Source organism: Epinephelus moara, chromosome 18 (assembly GCF_006386435.1).
Source record: "Epinephelus moara isolate mb chromosome 18, YSFRI_EMoa_1.0, whole genome shotgun sequence".
Classification (NCBI taxonomy): domain Eukaryota; kingdom Metazoa; phylum Chordata; class Actinopteri; order Perciformes; family Serranidae; genus Epinephelus; species Epinephelus moara.
The window spans coordinates 17,642,504-17,668,578 of record NC_065523.1 but is presented as its reverse complement, the minus strand read 5'-3'; the positions used below and the strand labels follow the sequence as shown (position 1 = coordinate 17,668,578).

Below are 26,075 nucleotides of genomic sequence, written 5' to 3'. Positions count from 1 at the left end.
CATTTGATGAAGATATACCAAGGGGATGAAACATTTTATTCTATGAAGGGAATTAAATCACTAACATAGTGAGACTAGACCCAAGCTTAAAGGGACAGTTCAACCCCAAATCAAAAATACATGTTTTCCTTTTGACCTGTAGTCCTATTTATCGATCTAAATTGATTATCGATCTTTATTGATATGACAGCGAAGATAGACAGGAAAGTTGGGAGAGAGAGGTCGGAATCAAATCAGCACCATTGCTAAGGCCTCAGCCTATACAATCCACCAGGTACGCAAGGGTCAACCTTATGAATTTACATTGTTTTGGTGTGAGTTGCCAAGTGTTGAAGATTTTGTCCCTCTTTCCAATATAATTAAACTAAATGGTACTCGGCTTGTGCTCAAAGCACCAGAAATACATTTGAAAACCTCAACAGCAACGTCTCTTTCTAGAAGTCATGACCCTACTACCTTACTCAAAACCTTGCTGTGAGCAGTTTCATGCAGGAACTATTTTCTCTACCAAAATAGATCCACCGACCGCATCACCACACAGACGGAAGTGTGCATCAATGGATTAGTTAATAGCTATCGGCTATTGCCAGCTCACGTAGCACCACTGAGCTGGCTAATGTTACAGTTCGGCTGAGGAAGACGCCAATTATGTTTTCATCATGCCATCATGAGCACAAACCTCTTGTGCATGACTAGATGCACGCGTCGTTCTGCGCGGTGATAAGCTTGGTCAGCGTAAGTTAGTATTAAGAAAACTACATGAAACTGATCACAACATTGTATTGGAGAGAAGGCAGACATCACATTTGGCAACTAAAAAAAAGAAAATCAAGATTGATAAAAAGCACTACAGGTTAATAGTAAAAATATATTTTTAATTTTTAGGTGAACTGTCCCTTTTAATACAAGATAAATAATATGAACACTGTCAAATTAACTGCTGCTTTCATTGTCTTTCTGAACAGATACTTGTTGCCACTGTTCTGTTCATCATAAAACAAAAGAATTTTTTCAGGGAGCACCCTGAGTTGCAGTATAATGAAACATGGAGCACTGTAAGCATTTCTACATGAGTATTTCTATTTGTCTATGAACTGAGAAGGCAGAATGACACTGACAACATTACTGACAGGAACAAAACACAGCTTTTCACTGGAGGCAAACGCAAGCTGAGTGTAATGCTCTGACAAATTTCTGAAAAGCCATTTGGGTAGTCACAACAGTGATTTACAGTTTCAGAGTGGTTTTGATAAAAAAGACTAGATAATGGAGCAGACCTATTATCATCAAGTCCAATGTTCTGTTGAAGCTCCAAGTGGAATAAAATACTGAATGTAATTAAGGTCTTCTTCAACCTTACCGTTTTGCAGATGCCCAAAATAATTTAAATGGTGGAAAACAAACTATAATGGCACACTTTATTTTAAAAAAAATTACTGAAATCAGATGTTAAAAATTCAGTTCTGCCACTTTTCATATCATGATGGATGATGTGCTGCAGAAATGTCCACGACTGATCAAAAAACGGCCGCTGCGGATGGATGACAATCAGCCCAGGTATCTGATTACCAGGAAGATGAAGACGCAGGTCACCAGCATGCCTCCAATCATGATGAACTTATCTTGGGTCGCTCGCCTTTCTATTAGTCTCATCACTGTGTTCGACAGCCCCAACATGTTGGCCACATCCAGCATCTTCTTATGGGTCCCCTGTGCAGAGCCCAAACACAGCCATGTTAGTAATGATGAGGTGTGTTAGATTACGCTGTAACAACCATGAATACACTAAATGTTTTGGAAAATACGGGCATTACATGACACATAGTAATCATCTACACTAATTTGATTTTGAGAGACGTTGAGTGCCAACACCCTCCCTGACGCGCCACTCCGTCAGATCATGGCTAGACAACTGGGCTATGAGTGCTGATCAACAGACACACCCTGATAAGAGGAGGCCTGAAGCGAAACCAGGAAGACCATCTCCTCCCTGGAAACAAGGACTCACCCTCAGGCTGAGCATATGAACATGAACAATAAGACTATTGTGATCAATGTGGACGCCAGAAACTGGGTCAGGAAACATACAATTTAACCTGTAGCCATCCAGGAAACATACCCAGCAAACATTAAATGGACGATGTCATATCCCTGACCAAAAAGGGTTCCAATTGGATGGGAACCCGCTCTCTATGTAGAAATAAACAGCTCATTCTAAGGTAAAGAAAACATGACAAGGTGATTATACACTAAAGTAACATACTTATATATTATTATATTATATTCCATTTGGCCAATGTATCCCTCTAAATCCTACACACTGGACCTTTAAGCCTGTGGTTTATGTAAGAGCCCCAAGTCTTAATCCAAGCTCTCTCTGATTGCACAAGGGAGAAGTTTACCCTCAGGGCTTTCCATCAGGAAGTCAGGTGACATAGTATGGAAGGTGACAAAGTCCACATAGGGAGGAAGTCTTGGTGGATGAATAGGTCGACATGAGTCAACAGTGGCTTTTCATTTATTTGTGTTGATGTCACATAATGACATTGCTTGGACGCCCAGGAAGGACTTTGAGCTAATGGCCAGACGTGTGGCATCCCGGAAGTCGGCACATCTTTGAACCATAACTGGACGTCCTTATTGGATGTTCAAATGTCTCAGTTTACTCTGTCTTTCTATGCGGGTTCCTTTATTCAGAAAAAAAAGAAAAATAAAGGTCCTCTGTGGTTACAGATTATTATTTTTCTTTCTAATTTTTGTATTAAATCACATGCACACATACCTTCAGAGTGGATCTTTGATCTCTGAGGCCGTTGAGGATGCTACTGCCACTGCCCAGGAGGTCATCCATGCCTCTGTGTGCGTTGTGCAAGTTGGAGTTTAACTGTAGGGTCTCATCTATGGGAATGGAGGTATCTGCGTCCTATTGAACAAGAACAAACTTATTTAGATTGAGACATTTTTATGTTACACTGAGGAAATATCAACCAGACTCAACGTTTGCAGAGGACTATCACATTTTTACAAACCCTCTGTTTATCAGAAGACTTGGACCTCTGAATGCTGATTCATGACCAATAAAGTGATTGCCAACTTCACCTGGCTCGACCTGAGCTCAGTAGCATCACTTTACTTCCCACCCTGTTTTAAAGGTCCCATATTATGCTTCTTCAGGTTCACACTTTTATTTTGGGCTTCTACTCGAACATGTTTACATGCTTTAACATTCAAAACTGTAAATGTTTATTTCTGTTGTCATTTTCTGTGTTCTCTGTACAGACTGTGCATATTTCTTTGTGAACTGAGCATTTTGATAACTTCACAGTATTTATACAACACCTACACCTGCTTTATATTTAAAAAAGACATTGAAATTTAACTTTTTACAATATGGGACATTAAGGTACATTAGACTTACGTTGGTTGTGAAGGTACGGCTCATGAGTTCCTCCCTCTCTCTGTCCTGGGCCTCTCTAGCATAGCGTCGGTGCTGGAAATTCTGCAGGGCGGTCCGAAGGTGTTGGACATCATACTTAAGCTGGTCCACTCGCCTGAGGGGAAGCAAAGAATACAGTAAAAAATATGAAATAGACAATAGGTCTCCTTTAAGTAACTCAAAATATTCTTTTGCTCACCTCTTTGACCTATTTTATGATAATACATCATTGCACTACATCTTACACGTGATTCTAACTGTTCAGATTTGTTCTGGCTGATGACAACATTTCTTTTCCTTCAAATCTCATGCAGTTGGAATGAAGAGTCCCTCACAGTCGCCCCCTCCTCTTAGCTTCACTCAGACCCCACTAGAGCTCTACTAAGATCAGAGGAGTGATGTGGGATGGTGCGTACTGTGTCCCCTAAGGCCTGTTTACCCAGCTCAGAAATGAGTCTTTGCCCAATGCAGCAGGAATGCTGGTGATGACGGGGCTTCTAAGGAAATGTTTTCATAGAGCCACATCGCCAAAGGGCAGGACAGGGCTGCTTGTCTCATCTTCTACACACTGCCCTGTGCCTTTATGAGATATATGGCTCTCTGGGGCTTTAGGGTCACCATCAATAGACTCGATACAAACTCACAATTTGGCGTTCTGGCGGCGGTTTGGTGGCTCCTTGCTGGCCAGGATCTCGAGGCGTTCTAATTGATTGAAGATCTGGTCGATTCTCGCCTGCAGCTCATTCTCTAACACTTGATCAATGAGGAAAAAGAGAAAAATTAGTGTGTGTGTGTGTGTAATTACACCAAAATGTATTTGGTGTAATTACACAAAGGAAGACATCATATTTCCCTTTTAGATAGTTTTAATAATCAGGTAAAAATGCACCCTTAATGCATTCACTTGAGGAAAAAAAAATGGCACTGTTTTTCTGATTTAACAATGTTATTATATCGGAACTGAGAGAAGAACTGTGAGAAAAGTTTCATGACAATGAACTGTGCTCTTAGTTTCCTGAGACTGTTGGGTACCTGTTTATTCCAGGGTGACTACAGTGGTATTTATCAGTGGAATGACCCTCTTTCATTCGCAAGGGCATAGGCTTTGCATGCTACATCCTTCTCTTGGTTAAAACACAAGTTGATGTCATAATTGAGGCAGGGGAGGAGGGGGGGGGGGGGGGTTGTCTACTGCCTGGCTCCCACCATTATATAGAAAGAAAAAGCCTTCCCAGCTTCTGTCACTGCACCCACCCCTGCTTCTTCCTGTCCTGGCACCAGCCTGGCCCAGAACTGATTGAGCAGGCACCAACGACAGAAAACAATCAACCACGGAGACACCACCTTCCCTCCTGTCATTATATCAGAAAGGCAGCCATAACAAGGAGTCTGTGCTGAATAGAAATTTAAGAAACAATTCAAAGGAAAATGAACGAGAAGTGGTGCCATAGATTGAGACAGCTATCTTTGGGGAAGCGGGTAATGATGACACATCTCTGACATTCAGCAGAAAAGATGCAATTGCTTTTTGTTGCAACCCTTGCTGTTGTTCATCCGCGTCAGTGTGTGTTGAACTGGTTTGAGTGTGGGACTGGCTGGTAATCTGGGCTTTCTTGTGGCACCTGGGCCCAGTGCTCCCAGTCTAAAAATGTCAGCTCTGTAACTCATTCTCACTTTCTCCAGGACAGGCACCCTCCCCTTGGTGATGTCTCAGCTTTAGTTCATCCTTGGTTCCCTTTTGCTTAATTTGTGCACTCTACAACATTCCCACACTACACTGATCATACATTGACTCAGCACATTACTGATCCCACTGACATCTAAGTCTTTATGTTCCATATTATCGTAAAATCAGTTACTTTTGTTAAACAAATTACTTTAATAGTGTGTCTCTCGTATTTGCCATGGCCCAAGAGCCTGGTTATGACACTTCGGCCTACCTTATAGTCAGGAGATCCTACTGGAGTGGAAATCTACTAGACCATCTAAAGCATCTGTCTGACTGACTGACTTGATGCTCCTCCTCAGGTTAGAGAAGATCAAATATTCATTAGGGGATCAACCAAGAATATAATTTATTTGGAATCTTATGATACCGTATTTAAAAAGGTCAAAAAAAAAACACCTCTCTCTAAACTGACTGTCGCACACCTCTCCCTTTAACCTCCCCTTGATAATCATGACCACTTTTGTCTGGCTAAGGGTTGTGGTGGTTATGGTCTGGTCTCTGAACAAAGAACTTTGTACTATTACTGTAATTTTTGTTGCTGCTGTGTTGTTTTATTTCTCTTTCTTTGTTGCTGTTTTGTTTGTTTGTTTTGGTTTCTTACCTCTTTCCTCCTACACAACTCTACGCAATATTGTGTGATTGAGTGTATATAATTTTATCTAATAGTTTTATAGGAAACTCACTGTGTATGTTGCCATATAGTGATGCATGTCATTACTCTAAAGGGACAGTTCAGGATTTTAAAGTGGGGTTGCACAAGGTTCTTAACCATAGTCAGTGTATTACCCACTATAGATGGCGGTCACCATGCCACCTGTTTGGAGAAGCAGACTGGACTCCACCACGGAAGCTAAGTAACGCACTGCTGTGAATGGGGTCAGCAATAAAACGTATTTTAGCCACCTAAGTTCCATTTAAAAAACACTATGGCAGATCAAGTGTACGCTATATTGAGAGTATGGTTAGTGCTTTACCTTCTGTCAGACAGCCAGTTCCAACGGGAAAACTTTTAGCAGCTTCGGTTCCACATCTATGCTCTCATCAAAGCCATCAAAGTCCACTGACACAAACAGTAATTTTGGCTTGCTGAACACAGGAGGCCATTTAGTTATTTTGTGTTATTAACTTACTTTGGTGAATCCAAACTAACCACTTCAAATTCCAAAGTCACACAATAATATTGCAAAATACTTGATCCAGGCAGCGGTAGACCAGCAGCTCCTGTATCCAGCTATGTTAAATTACTATTTTTCTCAATGGACTCTGGCTTTGAAGAGAGCGATATATGTCTGACAGAAAGGTAAAGCAGTGCAAATACTCTCAATATGACCTACACTTAAAATAATATGGACTGTTTTAGGTAGGACTTTTTCAGGTAGCGAAAATATGTATTATTGCTGACCCCATCCACAGCAGTAGATTGCCTAGCTTCTGTGTTAGAGTCCAGCCTGCTTATCCAAGCTGGTGGTGTGGCAACTGCCATCTATTGTGTGTTATGCACTTACAATGGATATACAACACCTACAAATCCAAACCATCCCTTTAACCTAACATCTGTATCTGTATCTATCTATATTGCTATGACAGTCTTTAATAAAAAACAGTATCAATGAAAAATCAACAGTGATGGTTAGTACTATAACAAGACTTATATACTAAGTAGAGGGGGTGCTGAATGTGACCGTCACGTAGTTTAAGTCATGTACTACTTACAGTGTACTGACTGGCGGTCCGTCTTTTCCAGATTTCCCATCAAAGACTGCACCTCCTGGATTTGCCTAATACATTGTAAAACATATCGTTAGTGGCGTCAGTGGATGGGAGCCGACACATAATGCCAAGATACAATCTGGCAAACATTTATAAACATAAATTACCAACTGTGTGACGATTTTAATGTCTAACGACCCGACTATGATCATGTTAGTTTGCTTCAGTTAACTACGACTGAAGTTAAATCACTGGTCAGTAGCTAGTTAGCTGTTAGCTGAGACAGTTTTCACAGAAGACAGACACACTTACTTGTTTGTCTGGTGATAAAGCGTCTCCATCTTCCGTGATTTGTTAAAGCGCTGTTTCTCCCTTTGCGTTGTAACGTTATTTCATTAATAATGCCGTTATTCTGACAGGTGGCTAAGCTAGCCAGCTAGCTAGCTAACGGTAGTGGAGTGTACACGTCTTCAGCAGAGCCTTTGTGTACGGAAATAGGAAAGCGGAAGTTCTGTCGCGTCACCAGAGAGAGCGCGAGAGGGAGGGGTAAAAAATTTAGAGTGCTCAGTCTGCCTCGACTTTTGGACACTGAAAATGTAATACAAAGCTGTACTTTAGCCTTTGCTTCATTAGCACTTGTGTCTGGGACGTTTTTGTGAGATAAAGAATGTCATAAGGTCTATTATCCGTCGTTAATACCATCGCTAACTGTGCTCTTTTGATTACAAGCGTCTGATATGGCTATATTTTCACAATTAACGATCTTTGGCTTGTACAAAATGCTTTTTCTGTGATTTTTATCTACTTTCCTTGCAAATTATTAATAATAAATTATATATACATAGCCGCATCCCATTCATTAGGTCTATATATTTAACAAATTTTGCTGTTATTGAAACTCTAAAAGAAAAAAAAAAAACAACTGTCAGGGTGCTTAAGGATGACCTGTGATGTATAAGTTGTATAATATCAAGAGTAAATAAAAATAGGATTGTACAAAATGCTGAAGAAGCACCACCTAGTGTCAACACCTCTAAGTACCAGATAAACTGGCAAGAACCAAGTACTAATGCCATTATTATTTAACTTTATGAATTGTCCTCCTTGGTTTCAAATTCTAAATGCTGTGATACATCACTAGGGTGAAAACAGGACACTGAATGTTGGTAGCGAATTACATGCAGACTGAATCCAGCTACATTGGTTCCCAATCACTCCCCATTGAGGACCAGTTAATATTTTGTTCGGGTAATTTCAATTGATGCTAAACTCCCTAAATTTAAATCCAGGCTGCAGGCTATATTTTTCATTATATTTGATATTCTCTTAAAGGTAATAGCTGACAGGTGTGATAGCAGAGATCCTTTTCCCTAACCCAGGACGAGCTCTGAGAGCATCTAGCATAATCTGTTGACATGTAGACATGTGACAGGAAGAACTCTGAGAAACACGTCCCGGGGCTATCTTTTGTCAGCTCACCCTGATTCAGTCTAATGAGGCTATCCTATTTTTCCACAGATAGGTGTCAGAATATTCCTGCCTGTCCATCCAGGGGCCTCCTTTTTGCCTGCGGCCAGAGACACCGAAACTAATGATATCAAACTTTTCAGTCAGAGATCACTGTGGAAAGGATGTCTGAGGAAGGAGACAGGTTTGTTTGTGAAGCTGAGTACTGTGTGAAAGTGGCATGATTGGATTTCCCAGAACAAGCTGTGAAAATTTCACAATAGTTCCTTGGTGATTTAGTGGGAGGAAAAATCATCCTGGGGCGCTGCCTGGCACCTTCACAAAACCACATCTCAATCACCTTGCACCAACCCTCCATCACCTCACCGTCTACTTCTAATTTGGGAGGGGTGAATCGATGAGAGCAGGAGCAAGCAAAGCAAATTCAAGCATCCTTTGAACTAATTAGTGCAGTGAGCTGTTACGAGCTCCTGTTTGCCACTGATAGCTGTGTTTGTTTACCTCATTCAGCACAGCAATCAGAAGTCGGCCCAGACAGTTTTCCGTGGCTGCCTGATGGTACTTGAGTTGATGGTTGTATCTTCAGGCTAGACACTTCTCAACAGAGGTCCTTTTCACCCACCCCCACATGTCAGAAACCTTGATATCTGTTCATGCCACTTCTTGCTCTCACTGTTCACCGTTTTCAGTTGTCATAACACATCCCCAGGGCACTGGTTGGATGTGCACAGCTTTAACCTGTTGCTCAGAGTCGAGGAGAAGTTGAGAAAGGGAGAAATAAGGCCCCCGTCAAACCATTTCCAAACAGCACATGAGGCACATTTACCTCCGTCTCTCTCTGTCTCTCTTTCGCTCTCAAGGTCATGGGGTTCTCTCTGTCTGTCCTTTATCTTTCAGCCCTGAGGAAAGGATGAGATGAGCTTACTGGTTTTCCTCCACACCTGAGCACCACCGGCACAAACTGGAATCCAGACTCCAGGTGTGGAGCACAATCACGCCACTCTGACTGACCGAGAGATCACATGTGATTACACCTAGTTTGTCACTACCATAGTTTAATGCACATGCATAGTGCATAGTACCTCCACCAAAGGAAGCTACATCTCAGATCCAGTGTGTGTGTGTGTGTGTGTGTGTGTGTGTGTGTGTGTGTGTGTGTGTGTGTGTGNCATAGTACCTCCACCAAAGGAAGCTACATCTCAGATCCAGTGTGTGTGTGTGTGTGTGTGTGTGTGTGTGTGTGTGTGTCTGCTTGTTGTAAAGTAAGATATTAGTTTTTGGTACAGATCTAGGACTGCAAGCTTTTTGCTATTTCCTCTTGAAATAGTTTTCTACAGTGGTATTGAGTAGAGATCTTTTACTCTTCTAAAAGTAGCAGAACCACAGTGTTAAAATTCTCCAGTAATAATTTAAGTCTTGCATTCAAAAGTTACTCAAACAAAAGTACATCTGTATTATCAGCCAAATTTAGCTATCGAAAGTAAATGTACTCATTATGCAAATTGCCCCCATTCAGAGTGTAGTAATTATAGTAGACATGATATATGGTATTGGAATGTTATTATAAATTAATTTAGCAGCATTTTATTGCTGTCAGGGGATAAAAAGCTTAAACAACTTTATTGTTGTCTTTTTGTCAAATAAATGTGGTGGAGTAAAAATGATAAAATGTCCTCCTGAGATGTAGTGGTGTTGAAGTGTATAAGTATAAGTACCTTGAATTGCACTTAAAGGTCCAGTGTGTAGGATTTAAGGGCATTGATCATCAGAAATCGAATATAATATTCATAACTATATCATATATCATAACTATATCATATCATAACAGAGTTACACTGTGCCATTTGCACTCTCATCTGAATGAAAAAAAAATATATATAGTGACACATGTGTATCCTATAATTATCTAGCTTAATGTGTGTAATGCAGATCTAGATCCAGAAGCAGAGATATTGAGGTATTCACTAAATTTTAATAAATGTAGAGCCTTCATGGAGGCATGAGTGTTAGAATGACATTTATGCAATCAAATAATATTAGGGGAAGTATATGTATAAATACACATATATGTATGTGTGTGTGTGTGTGTGTGTGTACGCGTGGGTGTGGGTGTGGGTATGTATTTGTGTTTGTGTTCGTGTGTGGCCGCCTGACTGGATCGTCAAAGAATGTTATTTCCTGGTGCCAGGCTTTGCTCCTTTGGGGGCTCCAGCTGGAACCAAACAAAATTTAGCGCTGGATCAGTCTGCCTGTCCTTGTTAGACAACATGGCAGCAGAGTTGTTGTTTGGTGGAGAAAGAAAGCCCTCAGTGTACTCCATGACTGCCACCCTCAATAACACTGTTTTGTTCATCAAGAGAAAATGATATGTTATTGAATCACTTTTACACAAGGTACTTAATGATGTTTTCCAGGCAATATAATACATCATAACTCTCCAGTGATTGCCCAAGACAGACAGAGTAAAGAAGCCAATTATGTGGAGCAAAAGCGCCTTGGGTCAGCAATTTTTGGATACCAGTCATTTTTTGAAGGCACACTGATCTTCTCACTCCCCCTGAGGGAGATGATCCACTCGTCTTTGAAGCCGTGATGAGACGCTGAATGAAAGCAAATGAGGGCCTGTCAGAGATGACAGGAGAAACTCATAAGCTCCCGGTGTCTCAGTGGGTTCTGGTGGGAAAGGGGTCCAGAGGCGGGGCCAGAGGGGTGGCCAGAGGTGGCACAGGCCCCATAAAGTGACGTCACAAAGTCAATCAAACGTCCTAAAAGAGATGCAAAACTTCTATAAAGAGATGCAAAACTACTACAAAGTTGCAAAATGGCTGTGAAGACACGCTAAATGACCACAGAAATACACAAAATGACTACAAAGACAAAACTATTACATGGCAATGCAAAACAGCCCCCCAAAACAGCAAAACAACTACAAAGAGACGGAAACCTACTACTAGTAGATGCAAAACAACTACAAGGAGACACTAAAAGATCCCAGAAAGATGCAAAACTACAACAAAGAGTCACAAAACAACTACAAAGGGACACAAAATAGCTATGACGAGATGCAAAACAAATCCATAAAATAAAAAAATGATTAGAAATATGTTACACAGCCACAATACAAACAAAATGACCATTATGAAGCACAAACCAGCTGTAAAAAAGTTGCAAAATAACCCCCTTCCCCCTAAAAGAAAAAACACTACAAAAGACACTTAACTTCTACAAAGAGATGCACAAAATGGTCATGAGGAGATGCAAAACAACTCAAAAAATTAAAAATAAATAAATAAAAATTAAAATGATGCTGAATGCTCCCCGTGAGATGCAACACTACTATGAAGAGTTGCAAAACAATCACAGAAAGAAGCAAAACAACCAAAAGGGGATGCAAAATGACTACAAGAGATAAACAAACACATACACACACACACACACACACACACACACAAAAAGAGATGTAAAACAACCATAAAGAGATGCAAAGTGCTATGAAACCATCACAGGTAGATGCAAAGTGACCACAATATGATGCAAAATTACCATAAACAGACACAAAATGCAACGTAGAGACACAAAACAATTAATGTGATTTTTTTGCGTCACTTTTAGTCTGGGTGTCTCGCTACTTTGTAGGAGAGGTGGGGGACCTTTTACATGTGTGTCCAGGGGTCTATTGTCTCACTCTGTCCATGGCAGCAGGTCATTTGAAGTTACAAATAGTCGCTACTTACTGATAATATTTCATGTCAGAATATTTTTAATTTGTTTATTTGGCATTCATTTATTACAATGTCATTGACTGAGTGGAGAAAGGCGTGACTTTCCCAATAAGAGAAGGCAATCAGCCCCATTGTTTCACGCTCTTGTTCTTCCTCCAAGCTTTATTTTATCTGACCTCAGAGAGCATGGAGTGATCAGACAGCTGTCAGACACACTCGCACACAGACAGCCCTGTGGCCAGACCACCTGTGATACCCGGACCTCTGAGGATGAGAGATGCCGTCCACCCTTGCGGTTGGATGACGGCTCAGCCAGGATGGGAACGCAAACAGCACCATGGCACGGAGGGCTACACTGGGCTTCCCCTGTCTGACAGCTCCTTCCCCACAGTCATACACAAAATCACAGCCACACTCTCTTAATCAGGTTGTATGTGTCAGTAAGCTGGAGTGTGTGGTTCACAGAGCTAAAAAAGATAATAGAATTTGACGGCACATTATTGTGTATCTGAATCCTTTAATGACAGTGATGATTTAATGAGTAAGAGCACTCATCGACATGAAGCCAACAGACAGTGTAATTGTGCCGATATTACAAATAATCCCAGACAACATTCCAGACTCATTTTCTAGAGAGAACACATAGCTCATGCCTTTATCTGTGTTTTTCTCCTTTCGACATTGTTTATCTGGGAAAGTTTTGTTTCAGTTGTAATGGAGGTCAGTGTGTTTGTGTGTGTGTGCGTGTGTGTGTGCAGCTGAGAGGCAGAGGAGTAGCCTGCCATATATTGAGAATGGGGAGTCAGTTATGAAGGTGCATGAGGTCTTATCATGTCCTATCACAATGGCTGCAATGTAAACCCTCCTGTTTGCACTGCAGGTGTTCCTGTGGAGCAGCATGGGAACAGACTCCCTCAGCAGTTTCCCAGTAGGGGGGGTCTCAAAATGGACTGGTCAAGGGGGATATTAGTAAACATTTGGAGGGCATTTTTGCTGTGTGAAATCATTCACAAACACTACTTGTGCAGTGCTCTGCCCTATCTCCTGTTCTATGCTTTGTCTTTCTGATAGCAGCGAGTCACATGCCCGAGCATCCAGCCCTCTTCCCCCATTTTCTGTTTTTACCTTTGCTTCACTACAGGTTGAAGATATCTATTTATTATACACGATTCCTTGTAAAGATGGTCGTCAGTGTGACCATAACTAGATCACAGTGCCAGTTAGAGTCTCTCTGTTAACAGACTTGCGTTTAACTTTGAGTTTCATTATTAATCAGTCTGTTGACTTGGTGTTTGACTGAATGATTCATCATTAGGTCCAATGTCAGAAAATATTAAACAAGACTCAGAGTCTACAGCCATGATAAATGGTGACACACTCACAATGACAAAGCTAACACGCTGATGTTTGCCATGTTCACCATAGTTTGGGATGTTAGCCTCCTCACATTTGCTAACTGGCTGCTCCACTTGTGGTTGATGGGAAAGTCATGAATTTTGACATTTGTCATTAATGTTGAAATTAGCTATAGAGACCAAACCTGTTTTTGCACTAGGCTGCACACATGTTTATTTCTGCTGTAAAGATGGGCATTTTAACATGGGGGGTCCGTGGGGATTGACTGGCTTGTGGAGCCGCCCTCAAGTTGCCATTAGAGAAACTGTAGTTTTTGGAACTTCTGTGTTGGCTTCATTTCTCAGCCCAAGAAGATGCCGTGATACCCTGCCCTAGCATTTGGTCATAAACCAAACTACTGAACAAATTAATATTTTGACCTGATGATGGCACTATAGGGAAAGTCACCAAAGTCAGTGAGATTCATCACCTGGGGATCAATAATGTCTGTAAAAATGTCATGGCAATCCATCAAACAGTTGTTTAGATATTTAAATGTAGGTCAAAGTGATAGACTGACTGACAGACCATCTGCATGGTTAAAATGCCCATCACAACTTCCTGAAGCTCAAGTTGGCACATTCAGACTGCTTGTTTTGTTCAACCAACATTTCAAAACTCAAAGATTTTTTGTTGAATGTAAGACAATATACTAGATTTTGGAGGCCACATTACAGTAAAGTGCTGTAACTTTCTGAATTTGCCGGACCCACTTAGTCATTATATCCACATTACCAGTGATTATTTATCAATTTCTCATTGTATAACTATTTTGTGAATGTACAATAGCTAACCCTACAATATGGTTGCAATATCCATGTTGAGATACACGCAAAAAATATTTGATTTCTCCATCGCCCAGCCCTACCAGCATTTAAAAAAACAAAAACAAAACTGGAATACTTATCAAAATAGATGCAGATACAATTTTTCTCTTGATGGTCTAATTAAATGACTAATTATTTGAGCTCTAGAACAGAGGTTGAGGACAAAGGCATTGTGTATCACGTAGGAACATTCACGTACAGGTTTTAGAAACTAGACTGTGGTAGACATCACGGGATGCCTCTGGGTTAAACTTGTTAATATTCATAAAGTTCTATTCCACACTAATATTTTTTTCCTCTGTCCTCAGGTGAAAATCCATCATTTCAACCCTGCTGCCCGCTCAATTGACCATAACACATGTATACACCTTCTCTACACTCGTGCGTCTCATCACCCATTGTGAGGAGCTCAGCCACCGTCCCAGTCCACCCCAGCCTCTGCGTTAGGCCCCCCCATAGAGGTATGCACTCAGCCTTGTCATAGCTCTAGGCAGTGCATGTTCTTGTTGTGGGTTGAGCAATTGCATTAGTCATTTCACATTCCAAATTCCTACCCCATGCCGTATTCACAACTCTCTGTCTCTCTCTTTTCCCTCTTTTTCTGCATCAAAACCTTTCTTCTCCTCATCATTTAGTTTTCTCTCGATGCCATGTCAGGGTGTTTGTGGGGATTAGGCCCAGTACTGATGCTATCTAAGCACCTTCTCTGCAGAGGCGGAAGTCTTGTAGGGTTTAGATGTTTGACCTGAGGCTCAGAGGTTCCGATTACAGGACGGGACTGCGCTTTGTGTCCTTGAGCAAAGTATCTACCAAGCCTTCTACGCCTCAGTTAACATCTACTGTTCTTACGCAAATGAGTGATGTATAAACCTGAAAGCTATGTATGTTGCTTTGGATAATATCTTTTTTCGCCAAGCAAAGCAAATATAATACATATCTCAAAAAAAAAGCCTCAGCTCCGGTGTTCCAATTCATCTTCATCCATCAGAGCAAGTGCACTGCTGCAGCACAGCCCGGCATTGTAACCTTTACCTGAACCAGGCCAATGCAGACACAAGAGATAGTGTTACCACCAGCGTCACCCTACATTGTCTATGTCATTCAGTGTCTTGGGGTGACAGAGAGAAGCTACAGCCGACTGCCCGCAGAGGAAAACCCGACTACAAACACACACTCACATATCACTCCCACTGAAGTGACCACAGGTGTGCACATGGCAAGTATGCACACACACGTATGCAAAAACCTTTCTGCCCTCACCTGTCTCCTGTCAGGACTGTTTCAGACACACAGACAAGAGCCTGCATATTGCACCCCTGCTTCGTCCAACCCCCCACCCCGCTCAAAGCAGCCACCCTCAAGGCTTGTGCGTGCGAATCCGGCTGTGGACTCAGCAGCCCCCATCGCTGCACCCCCTCCACTCAGGGCAGAGAGGGAAATGAAGGCTTTAGGAGTTCATTATAAAACAACAACAGCAGCAGCAGGGGATAGGCCTCCTGGGGCCACAAACTATCCCTTCTCATCCCTCCATCCTCATCTTTTTCCTTTATGTCCCCCAATATCTCGACCCCGGTCCACCCTGCTCTCTGTGACACACTCCTCTCTCTTATGCCACAGCTCGGCTGAGAAGAACATGGCTTTTTTAAAATATGGCATTCATGTTGAATAAAGTTAAATATTGATCCAGAATATTATAATATGACGAGTTAATATAGTGAGTCAGTAGTCTCAACATATGAACTTGTTTGACCTGGCGGCTGACGTATTTATGTATCACTGAACTGACTTTATTGTCTAAGAGGGGAAATTAATATTGAAGCACGGGATAAAAGTAAAAGTTTATATTGGTGATATAATGCTGTTATTATTAGATAGACAAAAAAACATATTGTTGCTGACCAGTGAAAACCAAGTATCTCAAGAATGTTAACCTTTTGTGGGCTAAGAAAAACAGCCATGTGTTCAGCTTTGTGACAATGTATTTTTCAGCCAGTCCAGTTTGGTTTTCAAATGGTTTATCAACCCATAAAGGAACATTTAATCTGTTAGTTTATCTGAAAAATTAAAAACAAAACAAAAGAAAACACCGGGTTTGTTTCATTCTGGAAAGATACGATTTTTATACTGAAAATAAATACATAAAGTAAAATGAAATAATAACAAAATGTCAAAACATTTTGTCTATACATAATTGACAATGGTTGATTTTTAGATAGCTGTAGAAAGTAAGAAGACAGGTTTCTTTTCCTACAGTTACAATAATTGTATTATTTAGTAGTTACAATAATTCTAGTATTTTATTTTGTAGCGCATACGCTGAAACTTAACGTTTCTCACTAATGCTGCAGGGAAGTCGTGATTAGGTTTAGCCACAAAAATCACTTGTTTGTGGTTAGGAAAAGATAATGTTTTGGCTTAAAACACACACATTTCTTGGCATGAGCATTGCTTGGAAAGGTCGTGATTTGTTGTTAAAAAAAACATCCAGGCTCAGTGCCACAAACATTGGTGGAAACGCTGTGAAGGGTTGCCAAAAAAAAACTGGTGTTGTTGCTTTCAAACAGTGGTCTTCAATGGTCTGCAGCCTGGCAGGCATCTGCAGTGGTATGCAGCATGGCACAAACGCTACTGGGAAACGCTGCAATGTATTGGTGAAACACACCCAAATTTGGTGCCTCAAATACAAGTGGAAATGCAGCGGAAGGGTCGCCAAAAAACAACTGGTGCTGTTGGTTTCAAACAGTGATCTGCAGTGGTCTGTTGCTTGGCAGGTGTCTGTAGGTTGACATGCGTCTGGAGCAGTCTGTAGCTTGGCACAAACGCTGCTGGGAAAAACTGTGTTGAGAAAAACACCCAGGTTATATAAAAAGACACTCAAGTTGGGTGCCACAAACACCGATGGAAATGCAGGGAAAGGGTTGTCAAAAAAACAACCATTGTTGCTGGTTTCGAATAGTGATCTGCAGTGGTCTGTAGCATGGCACAAACGCCACTGGGAAAGCCACAATGTATTGGTGAAAAACACCCAGGTTTGATGGAAATGCAGCAAAGGGTCCCCAAAAAACAACCAGTGGTCTGAAGCTTGGTGGGCATTCCATATAGGTGTCATGCCATCCACCATCCCCTCCACCTTTCAGTGACGAAAGTCAGCTTATATATTATGTCACTTTAGAAATATTGATCTGCTATGTATGAAATGTGCAAATGTAACATAGTCGTAGCGTACAGCAACATATATTGCCAGCATTTCTGGCAAATCTTCTAGCGACTCGGCTGCTCATTTACCCCTTGTCATCTGGCTGAAATTGAGTGACACTTGGCCCATCTCATAGATTTATCATGTTTATTTAATTACATAGAAATTGCAGATTCTTGCCCCCCAAAGCATGCAGTATACTCATCACACTGAGGGGTAATTTGCTCCAACAATTTAATATGCTGTACATCCATTATGGAGATTTCTAAGGTTATTAAACCTGTGAGAAGAACTTAGTAATTTTGAAATTGTCCTATAATTCACTGTGATACTTGGGGTCTCTGGTTGATGTTCTAATAAGGAATAATAATGTGTAATCATAGTAATTAGAGAGCAACATCAAAAGCACCAGAGCGCACACTATAAATACCTCATACAATAGCCCTCTGTATGCTGTATGTTCACTGATGAGTGGAAAGTTATGATTCACGGGTAATAGCACGTAAACTGCTCTCATCATCATTCTGGGGCGGCCCGCTGTTAATTTCTAATGGTGAATTGAGGGTCAAACTCTCAGTAAGACAACATTCCTCTGAGTCATCATCTTTGTCATCGTCATCCTTATGATTGTCATCGTGGTTGATGTGCTAGCTAGAGGCACAACACCTGTATGTGTGTCCTCCACCCACTCACCCATCCCATGCCTTTTACTGGGCGGTTGAGGGTGATGCAGCGAGACCGCAGTCCTTTCAGATGAAAAGGAGGGCAGGGCAGTATCAGCAGGAAGTGGTTTTGCTTGATAGATGCAGGTCACAGAGTTTCAGGCAGGTGTATTGCTGTTGCGTGTGGAGTGTGTGTGCATGTGTGCGAGAGCACGGTTGAGTGTGACCACCTGAGGCAACTGAGCAAGACACAACAAACACGCAGCTCTTACAAATACAAGTCCATTTATTAATCTTATTTGTTTTAAATAAGAATGTAATGCAACAAGATTAAAAAAAAAACCATTTCAAATCTGGAGATATGTATTACCAAAATTCAAAAGAACTGTACAAAAATCTAAAATATGATCTTTAAAAACAAATGCAAAGGACAGAACATAACTCTGCATAGCTCATAAATCTTACTGATATTTGCCAAGAAGATGAAGTGAGGTAGAAAAATTACGATTCCACATTGTCATATGCCTGGAGCCCTGACATGAGTTATATTCATATCATATATACAGTTCAGAATCACTCAAACAAAACATAAACTGGCCAATAAAATGAACCTTTGGGGTTCAACATGCACTTTTGACCTGCACACATGGACACTCAAGAGTTGTCTTGGATGCAAGGATAAGTGAGTAAACATGGGGATTTTCTTTGATTAGCAATTTGGGAAAATAAGGAGCATGATTAGCCCACTTCAAAGGCATTCAGAACAAAGATGTGGCTAAATTAGACCTTGAAGGCCAAATGGTTCAGTCAGGCAATTTTAAACTTGAAAGTACAGCATAGTATGTGTCTCTATAAATAGAAAAAATACAGGAGGAGGGCTGGTATGTTTAGGAATTAAACGTTTTTCATTCTTTTGTTTTTACAAAGACAGTGTTTGGTGTTTCCCTCGCTATTACCCCGGGTATTTCCCTTTGTTCTGTTGAGCACACATTAGGCTACATGTCGAGATTTCCATAGACATTTCCATAAGAGCAACTGAAACCTGGCTTGTTTCTTTACACAATAACCCTGTTAATACATGTTACAATGTATATCAGTGGCATGCCTCAAAGCTTCCAGTGATTCTGTTTAAACATATATTTAAACTTTTTTTTTTCAAACATCTATAATTATTTTTTGTATCATATGTAGCAAGAGTAAGTTAAGTGCTTTATATTCATAAACAAACTCCTAAAATTTCTCCACAGCAGACAGAAAGACAGACAGCTGGATTCCTTGAAAGGCCATTTTAGCCTTAGTGGCAATGACAAGAAAGTTTAAGTATAAAGCAGCAGTACAACAGACACAACGGCTGATACAATAAATAGTCAAGTGGAAGGGGCCAATGCATTTACAATACAACAAAGTCATTGTTGGAGCTCTGCTGCAGAAGGGGTTTGATGTCGTACTGCTGGTAATGTCCAGTCCAGTCCAGTACCTGTATTAAGAGCTCATTTCCCTCTGCCCCAGAGGCTTTCAGTGCATCCAGCAAGAGAAAAGCAGAGCAGTTTGAAAACATCCTCACCTACAGTAAGCTGCTGCGTATCAAATTGGTGATGATTAGCAAATAACCAGCAATATTACAAAGTTACAAGTGTGTATTCCTCCCCAAATAACATGCAGGTCAGAATGGAGATCTGCAAAGACATGCTGTGGTGTGAGATCGCTTTGTAAAATGTCTACAGGAGCTTATAGTTCAGTTCACGCTTTTTTCCAATGGATCATTCTTTTGCAAGTCATACATCTTATCATTTGTTATGCATTTTTGCAGGTATACACCTCCTCTTCTCTCACACATGTCTGACACTCCACGTGGCAGCACCAGCGTACCTGGCAGTGGCACGACAGGCTGGTGAGGCGCATGGCCGTGTTATAACCACGTCCACAGCACAGACTTTGGCAACTTGTGTCTTTGGCACACGACCGGCCACCTGTGCCCGGGGAGTAGCGGGAGGGTCTGCAGAAGCTGGGGGAATCTTCCAGGTAGACCAGGTCAGTAGTGCGAAGGCTCTGGCTATGGCGACGGGGCCCAGCGAGCTCCGTCTCCCCGGTGGCTGTGTTGGTGACACTCAGCACTCGCACTGCAGTGTCGTACCTGTACTTCAGCAGCCGTCCGGTGTCATGGAAAGGAGACAGCTGCTTCCAGCAAGTCCGTACGGCACACGAGCCGGATACGCCGTGACACTTGCAGGTTGTTTTCAGGCCGCTCTTCACTGCCTAAGATGGGAGGAAAAAAGCAGGGGAGGGAAAAAAAAGGCAGAGATGTCAATTCCTTCAGTTTGATTCATTACCTGGCCTCTTATCTGGAAGGTCTATCTGGACAGAGTGAGACGGTTTCCTGCAGGGTGGGTAGGGGGTTAGGGGTGGTGGTCTGCGGATAGTGCGCCTTTAGCCCACCTCAGTCAAAAATTTTGACATAATGGATTGAGGGGGGACTGTTCAGAATGTCGTATTTCATTTACCTCACATTTCTCACTTGGACAGCTCTTGCAATTTATTTTTTCTCAATGTGTTGAAACTAGCTCTGTCTGCTTCTCTCCTGTCTCTCTTTCCTTAAGCCCGAGGCATAGGTGACAAACGGTGCAGACAGTGGAATCTCTCCACCCTGTTCTTTGTACATGCCTGCTCATGGAAAACATTGATAAGAATTTCTGCACAAGAAGTGCCAAAAAAAATGTAGCGGCAGTTTTGTGACGGTGCCCCTGATTTAGGTTAATAGTTCACTGAGCTTGATGGTCAGCGATGAGAGCACGATCACTCAGCCTGAGAGCTGCTGTCTTGGCGGAGGCCAGAGACAGGTCATGCAGAAGGAGCCAGAGGGTACTTCTGGGTTGAAAAGTGTTGCTCAGTTCCTCCCTTTGCAGGTATGAACCCCTCGGGGGCTTCAGAGCACCATTACTGAGAGAGGAGGGGGGCGCTGACCACCTCGTGTTTTGGTTAACATGGCTTGTGGTTTCCTCTCGGCCACATTGGTGCAAAGTGAGAAAAACATTTAACTCAGTAGAGATGAGATAAGATAGTTGCCCTCAGTTCTTCCTGTTGTGTTTTTTTCTTTTTTGTCTCCTCCGACCCTACCTAGGTGTGAGCTGCAGGACCCTGGGGCCTACCATTTCAGAGCTACACAGTGGTGGTTATGAACATTAGGTGGATTTATGAAGAGCACAGTGATCCAGTAAGTGGAAAAAAATGCTTGCTCGTATATTAAAAAAGAGGCCACGGTTATAATCGTTCTCCCTGACATGAGACCTTTAATTTTCTGTAGGCCCGCACAGCAAGCTTTATCATGTCTGAGAACACCTGGCTCCAACGATCCCACAGCCGTCTTGTCTCCCTGCTACACGGCCTCACCCTTGCCTCTGTATTATCCTCCAAGGCCAACGATGGCAGCAAATAAGGGGGCGTTTATCTGGCTGGCATTGTGAAAAATTTGCAGGTGAGGATTACGATTCTGTATCCTCTGATGGCACTGGAGCGTGCCAGAGGTGTAATGTGAAATTGCAGCCCAACTAATTGAGCAAAGTGTGGCTCAGGTATAAATGATAATTGTGACGCCTTGAGCTCAGGAGGCAACTTCACCATAAAGCAGCACGGGGAGTGGTTTCGCACACTTGATGCAACATTTCTACTCCTTTGGGTTTGTTTGTTCACACTCACCCGAATTCCAACGTTGATGTTGTGGGCGTCAACTTGAGCCCTTAGGTCCTTGCTGACCTTCTTCTGGCCGAGGAACTTCTTGAGAAACTTGGTGCTATATTTCAGGTTGTCTCCGCAGATCCCCCACTGCCACGCTTCCCTATGCTGGATGCCGGGGGAGTCATCACACGTGCACCTCTCCATTCGACCTGAGCTGCACGCTTTGGCGAGTGCATGGGTCAGCGCCGCAGAGGACACTGCCAGTAGGAAGGCAGTCTCCTTGAATGCTGGGATAGATGTGAAAGACATGAGAGGATGGTGATTCATTTTGTGTAAAAGTTTATTTTTATCTAGGACAGAATTAAAGGGCTGAATTTACATAGCTTTGAATGCAAGAGCTATTTGTGGCATTAAAAACGTGTTCTGAGTCCAAACTTTGTATAGCTTAAGGGATTCATTCATAGTTTACAATCATCAAGATGTCTTTTGTGCTACCAAGTAAGCCTTTAAGCCGAAATGTTTACAAAGAGCTCACTACGTTGTCATGGTTTACTACACCCTCAGCATTATTCTGCAAGTTTTCTTGTGTCATAATTCCTCCTCTGACCTTTCCTTTTGGTTACGCACTGTTATTTGCTTCACCCAGAGCCGTCACCAGGGTATATTTTGATCCAATTAATTATTATTTTGACTAGGAAGGATTTTCCCAGATGAAAGTGGGTAATCATGCCACCCTTTTCCTCTGGGAATGGGCGCTTTCCCGAGATAAAAATAACCACGGGGCTTGAGCACTCTCCACCGCACCACATTTCTTGGCTTTCTACTCCCTCATTACCTCCATGCTGACCTGTTCATGTTCTCCCACACACTGATATCCATATGTATGAAGCATTTTCTGTGCACAGCAAACCTGCAGGGGACTTGAGTTATATCCAATATAATGATTAAGTATATCTTTTTTTAAGTGTAGCTAATTAATGGTGTGTCAAGTCATAGTAAAGTTTCCAAGTACACAATTTTGCGACTTTGCAGAACTTCTTGCGAAACACAACATAAAAGAAAAAGGATTTAGAATTGTCACCTGGAGTCATCACAAATGCTTTAGTGAAACAGAAGTACAGGAAAATGAATGTGACCTAAAGTAATATACAGCACATTTGCTTTGTCTTTATTATAACAAAACGTATACTAGCAATCTCTTCAGATGCAGCACAGCTAAATACTCAGGACAGTTTACTGTAATCTGATTATCTGAAACTAATTTTTATGTTGTACATTCAATGATGGAGTAACCAATATGAACAAAAACTGATAGTCTATAAAATACTTAATTTGCATTTTATTCTTAGAGATAGACATAATATTTTAACAGATATTAATTTGATAATTTTCTGTGATAATTACCGTGATTTATATGAAAATTTAACTTTAGATATTTACATTTGATCACATTCCTGTGTTAACATGTGGCCTATGAGTCACACCATTAATAAATAACTATCAATTAATATGTTATTGAAGTTAGAGCAGAATCATATGTGATTACTGTCCCCATCTTGGCCCCAAATTGTTCTGGCAACCTTAACTAGAGATAAACAATTTGCTCATCCTATTTTTCCCCTCTCACTATTTTTGTTGCCATAATTACTTAATTGGTTTTAATTAAATTAACTAATTACATGCAAGCAGATGTGGCTCGGCGCCCCATCTTGCTGTTCAGAAACAGATACCATCCATGAGAGTGATGGAGATTTTAAAAAGTGGGCAGCTTTGCACCTGTCTCACTTTAAGTAAACCAAGATACAAATAAATAAAGATGAAATAAACTGCAATTGCCGCTTTGAATGACGGGTCAGCTGAGTGTTTAAATTGTAAATCGTGCTGAAGTTTTGGGCTTACCTCTCTTCAGGAGGCTTCCCCGGCCGTCCAGACTGCAGTTCCAGCGCTCATTCCTGAACTGATAGCGACACTCCAACAGACTGAGGCGCACCGACTCCCGCAGCGTCTCGGCCAGACCAGGCTCCCTGCGACACAGCCTCTTCTGCCGCCTGGTCAGAGTCATCTGCTCGCACTGCTTCAGGTGGGCCTTGCCTGTCGGAGATTCATTGGAAAACGGACCTGGTAAAAACACCAAGGGTTCCCGACCTGTCAGCCTTGGAGAGGAGAGAAAAAGGTTCTTGTAAGTCTGGTGTGTTGCATTTGTAAGTGAGCCTTTAAAGTTAAATTGTTGGCCTATACTATTTACCCAATAGGCTAATAATTCTATCACTGACGTTATTATAGACTTAATGAAAACATGACTGTAATAAAGTTGAAGTTTTGCGCTGTTTACTCCGTCTTGCTACCGGAAATTTACTTAATATATTCTGTCAGTAAACTAAAACGGAAAAACAAAATCTGATTGCTGGCAATACTACCACAGAAATGCCTTTACGAGGGAAAGAAATGAACGATAATTCAACAAATCGCGTAAAAATAGCTAAATAATTCAGATTACTTTGGCTGAGATACACCATAAATTAGCACTGCTGATGATCGTGGTTTATTGTAACTAACTAGCATGACAATTTGTAACTGTTAACGCAAAAAAAAAAACAATATTTTGCGCACAATTACGCGTACGTAATGGTTGTCTGCATCATCTCCTGTAAGGGTTAAAACAACAAATGCAATCAATGAATGTGATGGGCAGAAGTGAAAAGGAAATCTGCTGACCCAAAATAAGCTGCAGTGTGCGAGAGAAGGATGCAGAGTGCAATGAGTCGCAATAGGCAGGCGGTCCTTGGGAGCCTGGAGCGCATGGTGCCGGGTTGGCGCTGCTCTTCATCTCGCTGATTCTTCAACGGAGAAAGTCTGTGCCGTCTGGTCGGCGCACATCTTTAAGCGGCCCCACATGCACACAGACTTTCAATCCGGTGCGCCAGGCCCAGTGGTCCGCCGAGAGGCAGGGCCCTTTGGGAGAGAGGGGGGGCCTCATCTTGTTGCACCCTCATTGGATTCTCTCAATATTGTTACTGTATGATCCCTCCCACTGCAACGCCACCCAGGTGGATGGAGCTGCAAAATAGTCTGGGTTTTTTTTCTGTGATATACAAATCTCGAATACACCTGGGTATCCATCACGGGCGTGCCATCCTGGTTACGCACTGGGATCAAAACTTCAAAGTGAGACACTTTTTATTGGAAACTCTGTATTTTGAAAATATTTCAGGGCAAAGTTCTTATCTGTGGGTAGTTTGTCTCAACTAACATTTCTCTCTCTCTTTAAATTGCCATTCTGTTATTCAGTAGTCTTACAACTGATCTTAAGCATTTTAAGAAGCAGCACAGTGGTCTCGTGATCAGAGTCTGAAGCTCCACCAGACCCTAAATTTAACCCACAAGGACAGCATACATCCACCCTGAAGTGTCCTTGGCCATGGAGAAAGTAAAAAGAGAATTTGCTCATTTTAGATATATGAGTTATTGCATTATAATCATTGCAGTTAGACAGCAAATCCACCAGTCTTGCAAACAAAATTAAAGCTCAGCATTCAAGAGAACCCTATGGATGAGAAGTCAGTGATCAACGAGGCCTGAGATTAAAGGACACTAACATAGAGTATATTATTAAAGGACTTATAGTCTGATGTTCCAGCCAAACTATACACTCAAAGTACTTTCAAATGTCATTGGGCCTTCAGAGAAAAAACAACCATGGATGGAGCCCCATCTAGTGGATTCAGTATAGAAATTAAACCTGGGAACCCTGATGGATTTTGTGTAGTTTAAGAAAGACCAAATCTGAGTATATATGTCCTGACATCAAAGTGTCCACTCTTTGCTCACAAAACTGAGATAGATGAGCCTAAATTCTTCCTCCACAGACAAATGTTTTATTTCCACTGGGGATAAAGGGACATGTCTTTCTATATACTTATTTTGTCCCCCAAACTTTATCGTTTTCAGTTTGATTTTCTTACTAAAATCACTCCAAACTGTGTCCTGTGAGTGTGCAGGCGCTAAATTCCAGATGAGGAAAGACACTTAAAGCACAGTGTAACTATTTTGTAAATATGAGCATTAATGATACAAACTGGTTGGTGTCCTACAAGGTAGAAATTCAGGTAATACAAAGATTTGAAAAAATGTGTCTGGGAAGGCCCGATGCTGCTTTTATTTGTCTTACATTTTAGTAAGTTGATTCTCTCTGGATTTTGGACTGTTGGTTGGAAAAAAAGACATTTGATCTTGGGTTTGGGAAATCATGTTCCATATTT

General features: G+C 41.6%; 2 protein-coding genes across 2 annotated transcripts; both read right to left on the bottom strand.

Moving 5' to 3' along the window:
• Nucleotides 1-15: 15 nt before the first annotated feature.
• gosr2 (golgi SNAP receptor complex member 2) lies at nucleotides 16-7,364 on the bottom strand. The gene is made up of 6 exons (XM_050069870.1): nucleotides 7,188-7,364; nucleotides 6,879-6,943; nucleotides 4,081-4,189; nucleotides 3,419-3,551; nucleotides 2,783-2,923; nucleotides 16-1,710 (listed from the first exon to the last, which is right to left on the bottom strand). Exons 1-6 carry the CDS (start codon nucleotides 7,214-7,216, stop codon nucleotides 1,549-1,551), a joined length of 639 nt encoding a protein of 212 aa, XP_049925827.1. The 5' UTR covers nucleotides 7,217-7,364; the 3' UTR covers nucleotides 16-1,548.
• Nucleotides 7,365-18,419: 11,055 nt separating this feature from the next.
• Nucleotides 18,420-24,734, bottom strand: wnt9b (wingless-type MMTV integration site family, member 9B). Its single transcript, XM_050070107.1, has 4 exons — nucleotides 24,532-24,734; nucleotides 23,716-23,969; nucleotides 21,838-22,103; nucleotides 18,420-20,400 (listed from the first exon to the last, which is right to left on the bottom strand). Exons 1-4 carry the CDS (start codon nucleotides 24,615-24,617, stop codon nucleotides 19,939-19,941), a joined length of 1,068 nt encoding a protein of 355 aa, XP_049926064.1. The 5' UTR covers nucleotides 24,618-24,734; the 3' UTR covers nucleotides 18,420-19,938.
• Between the last annotated feature and the right edge of the window lie 1,341 nt (nucleotides 24,735-26,075).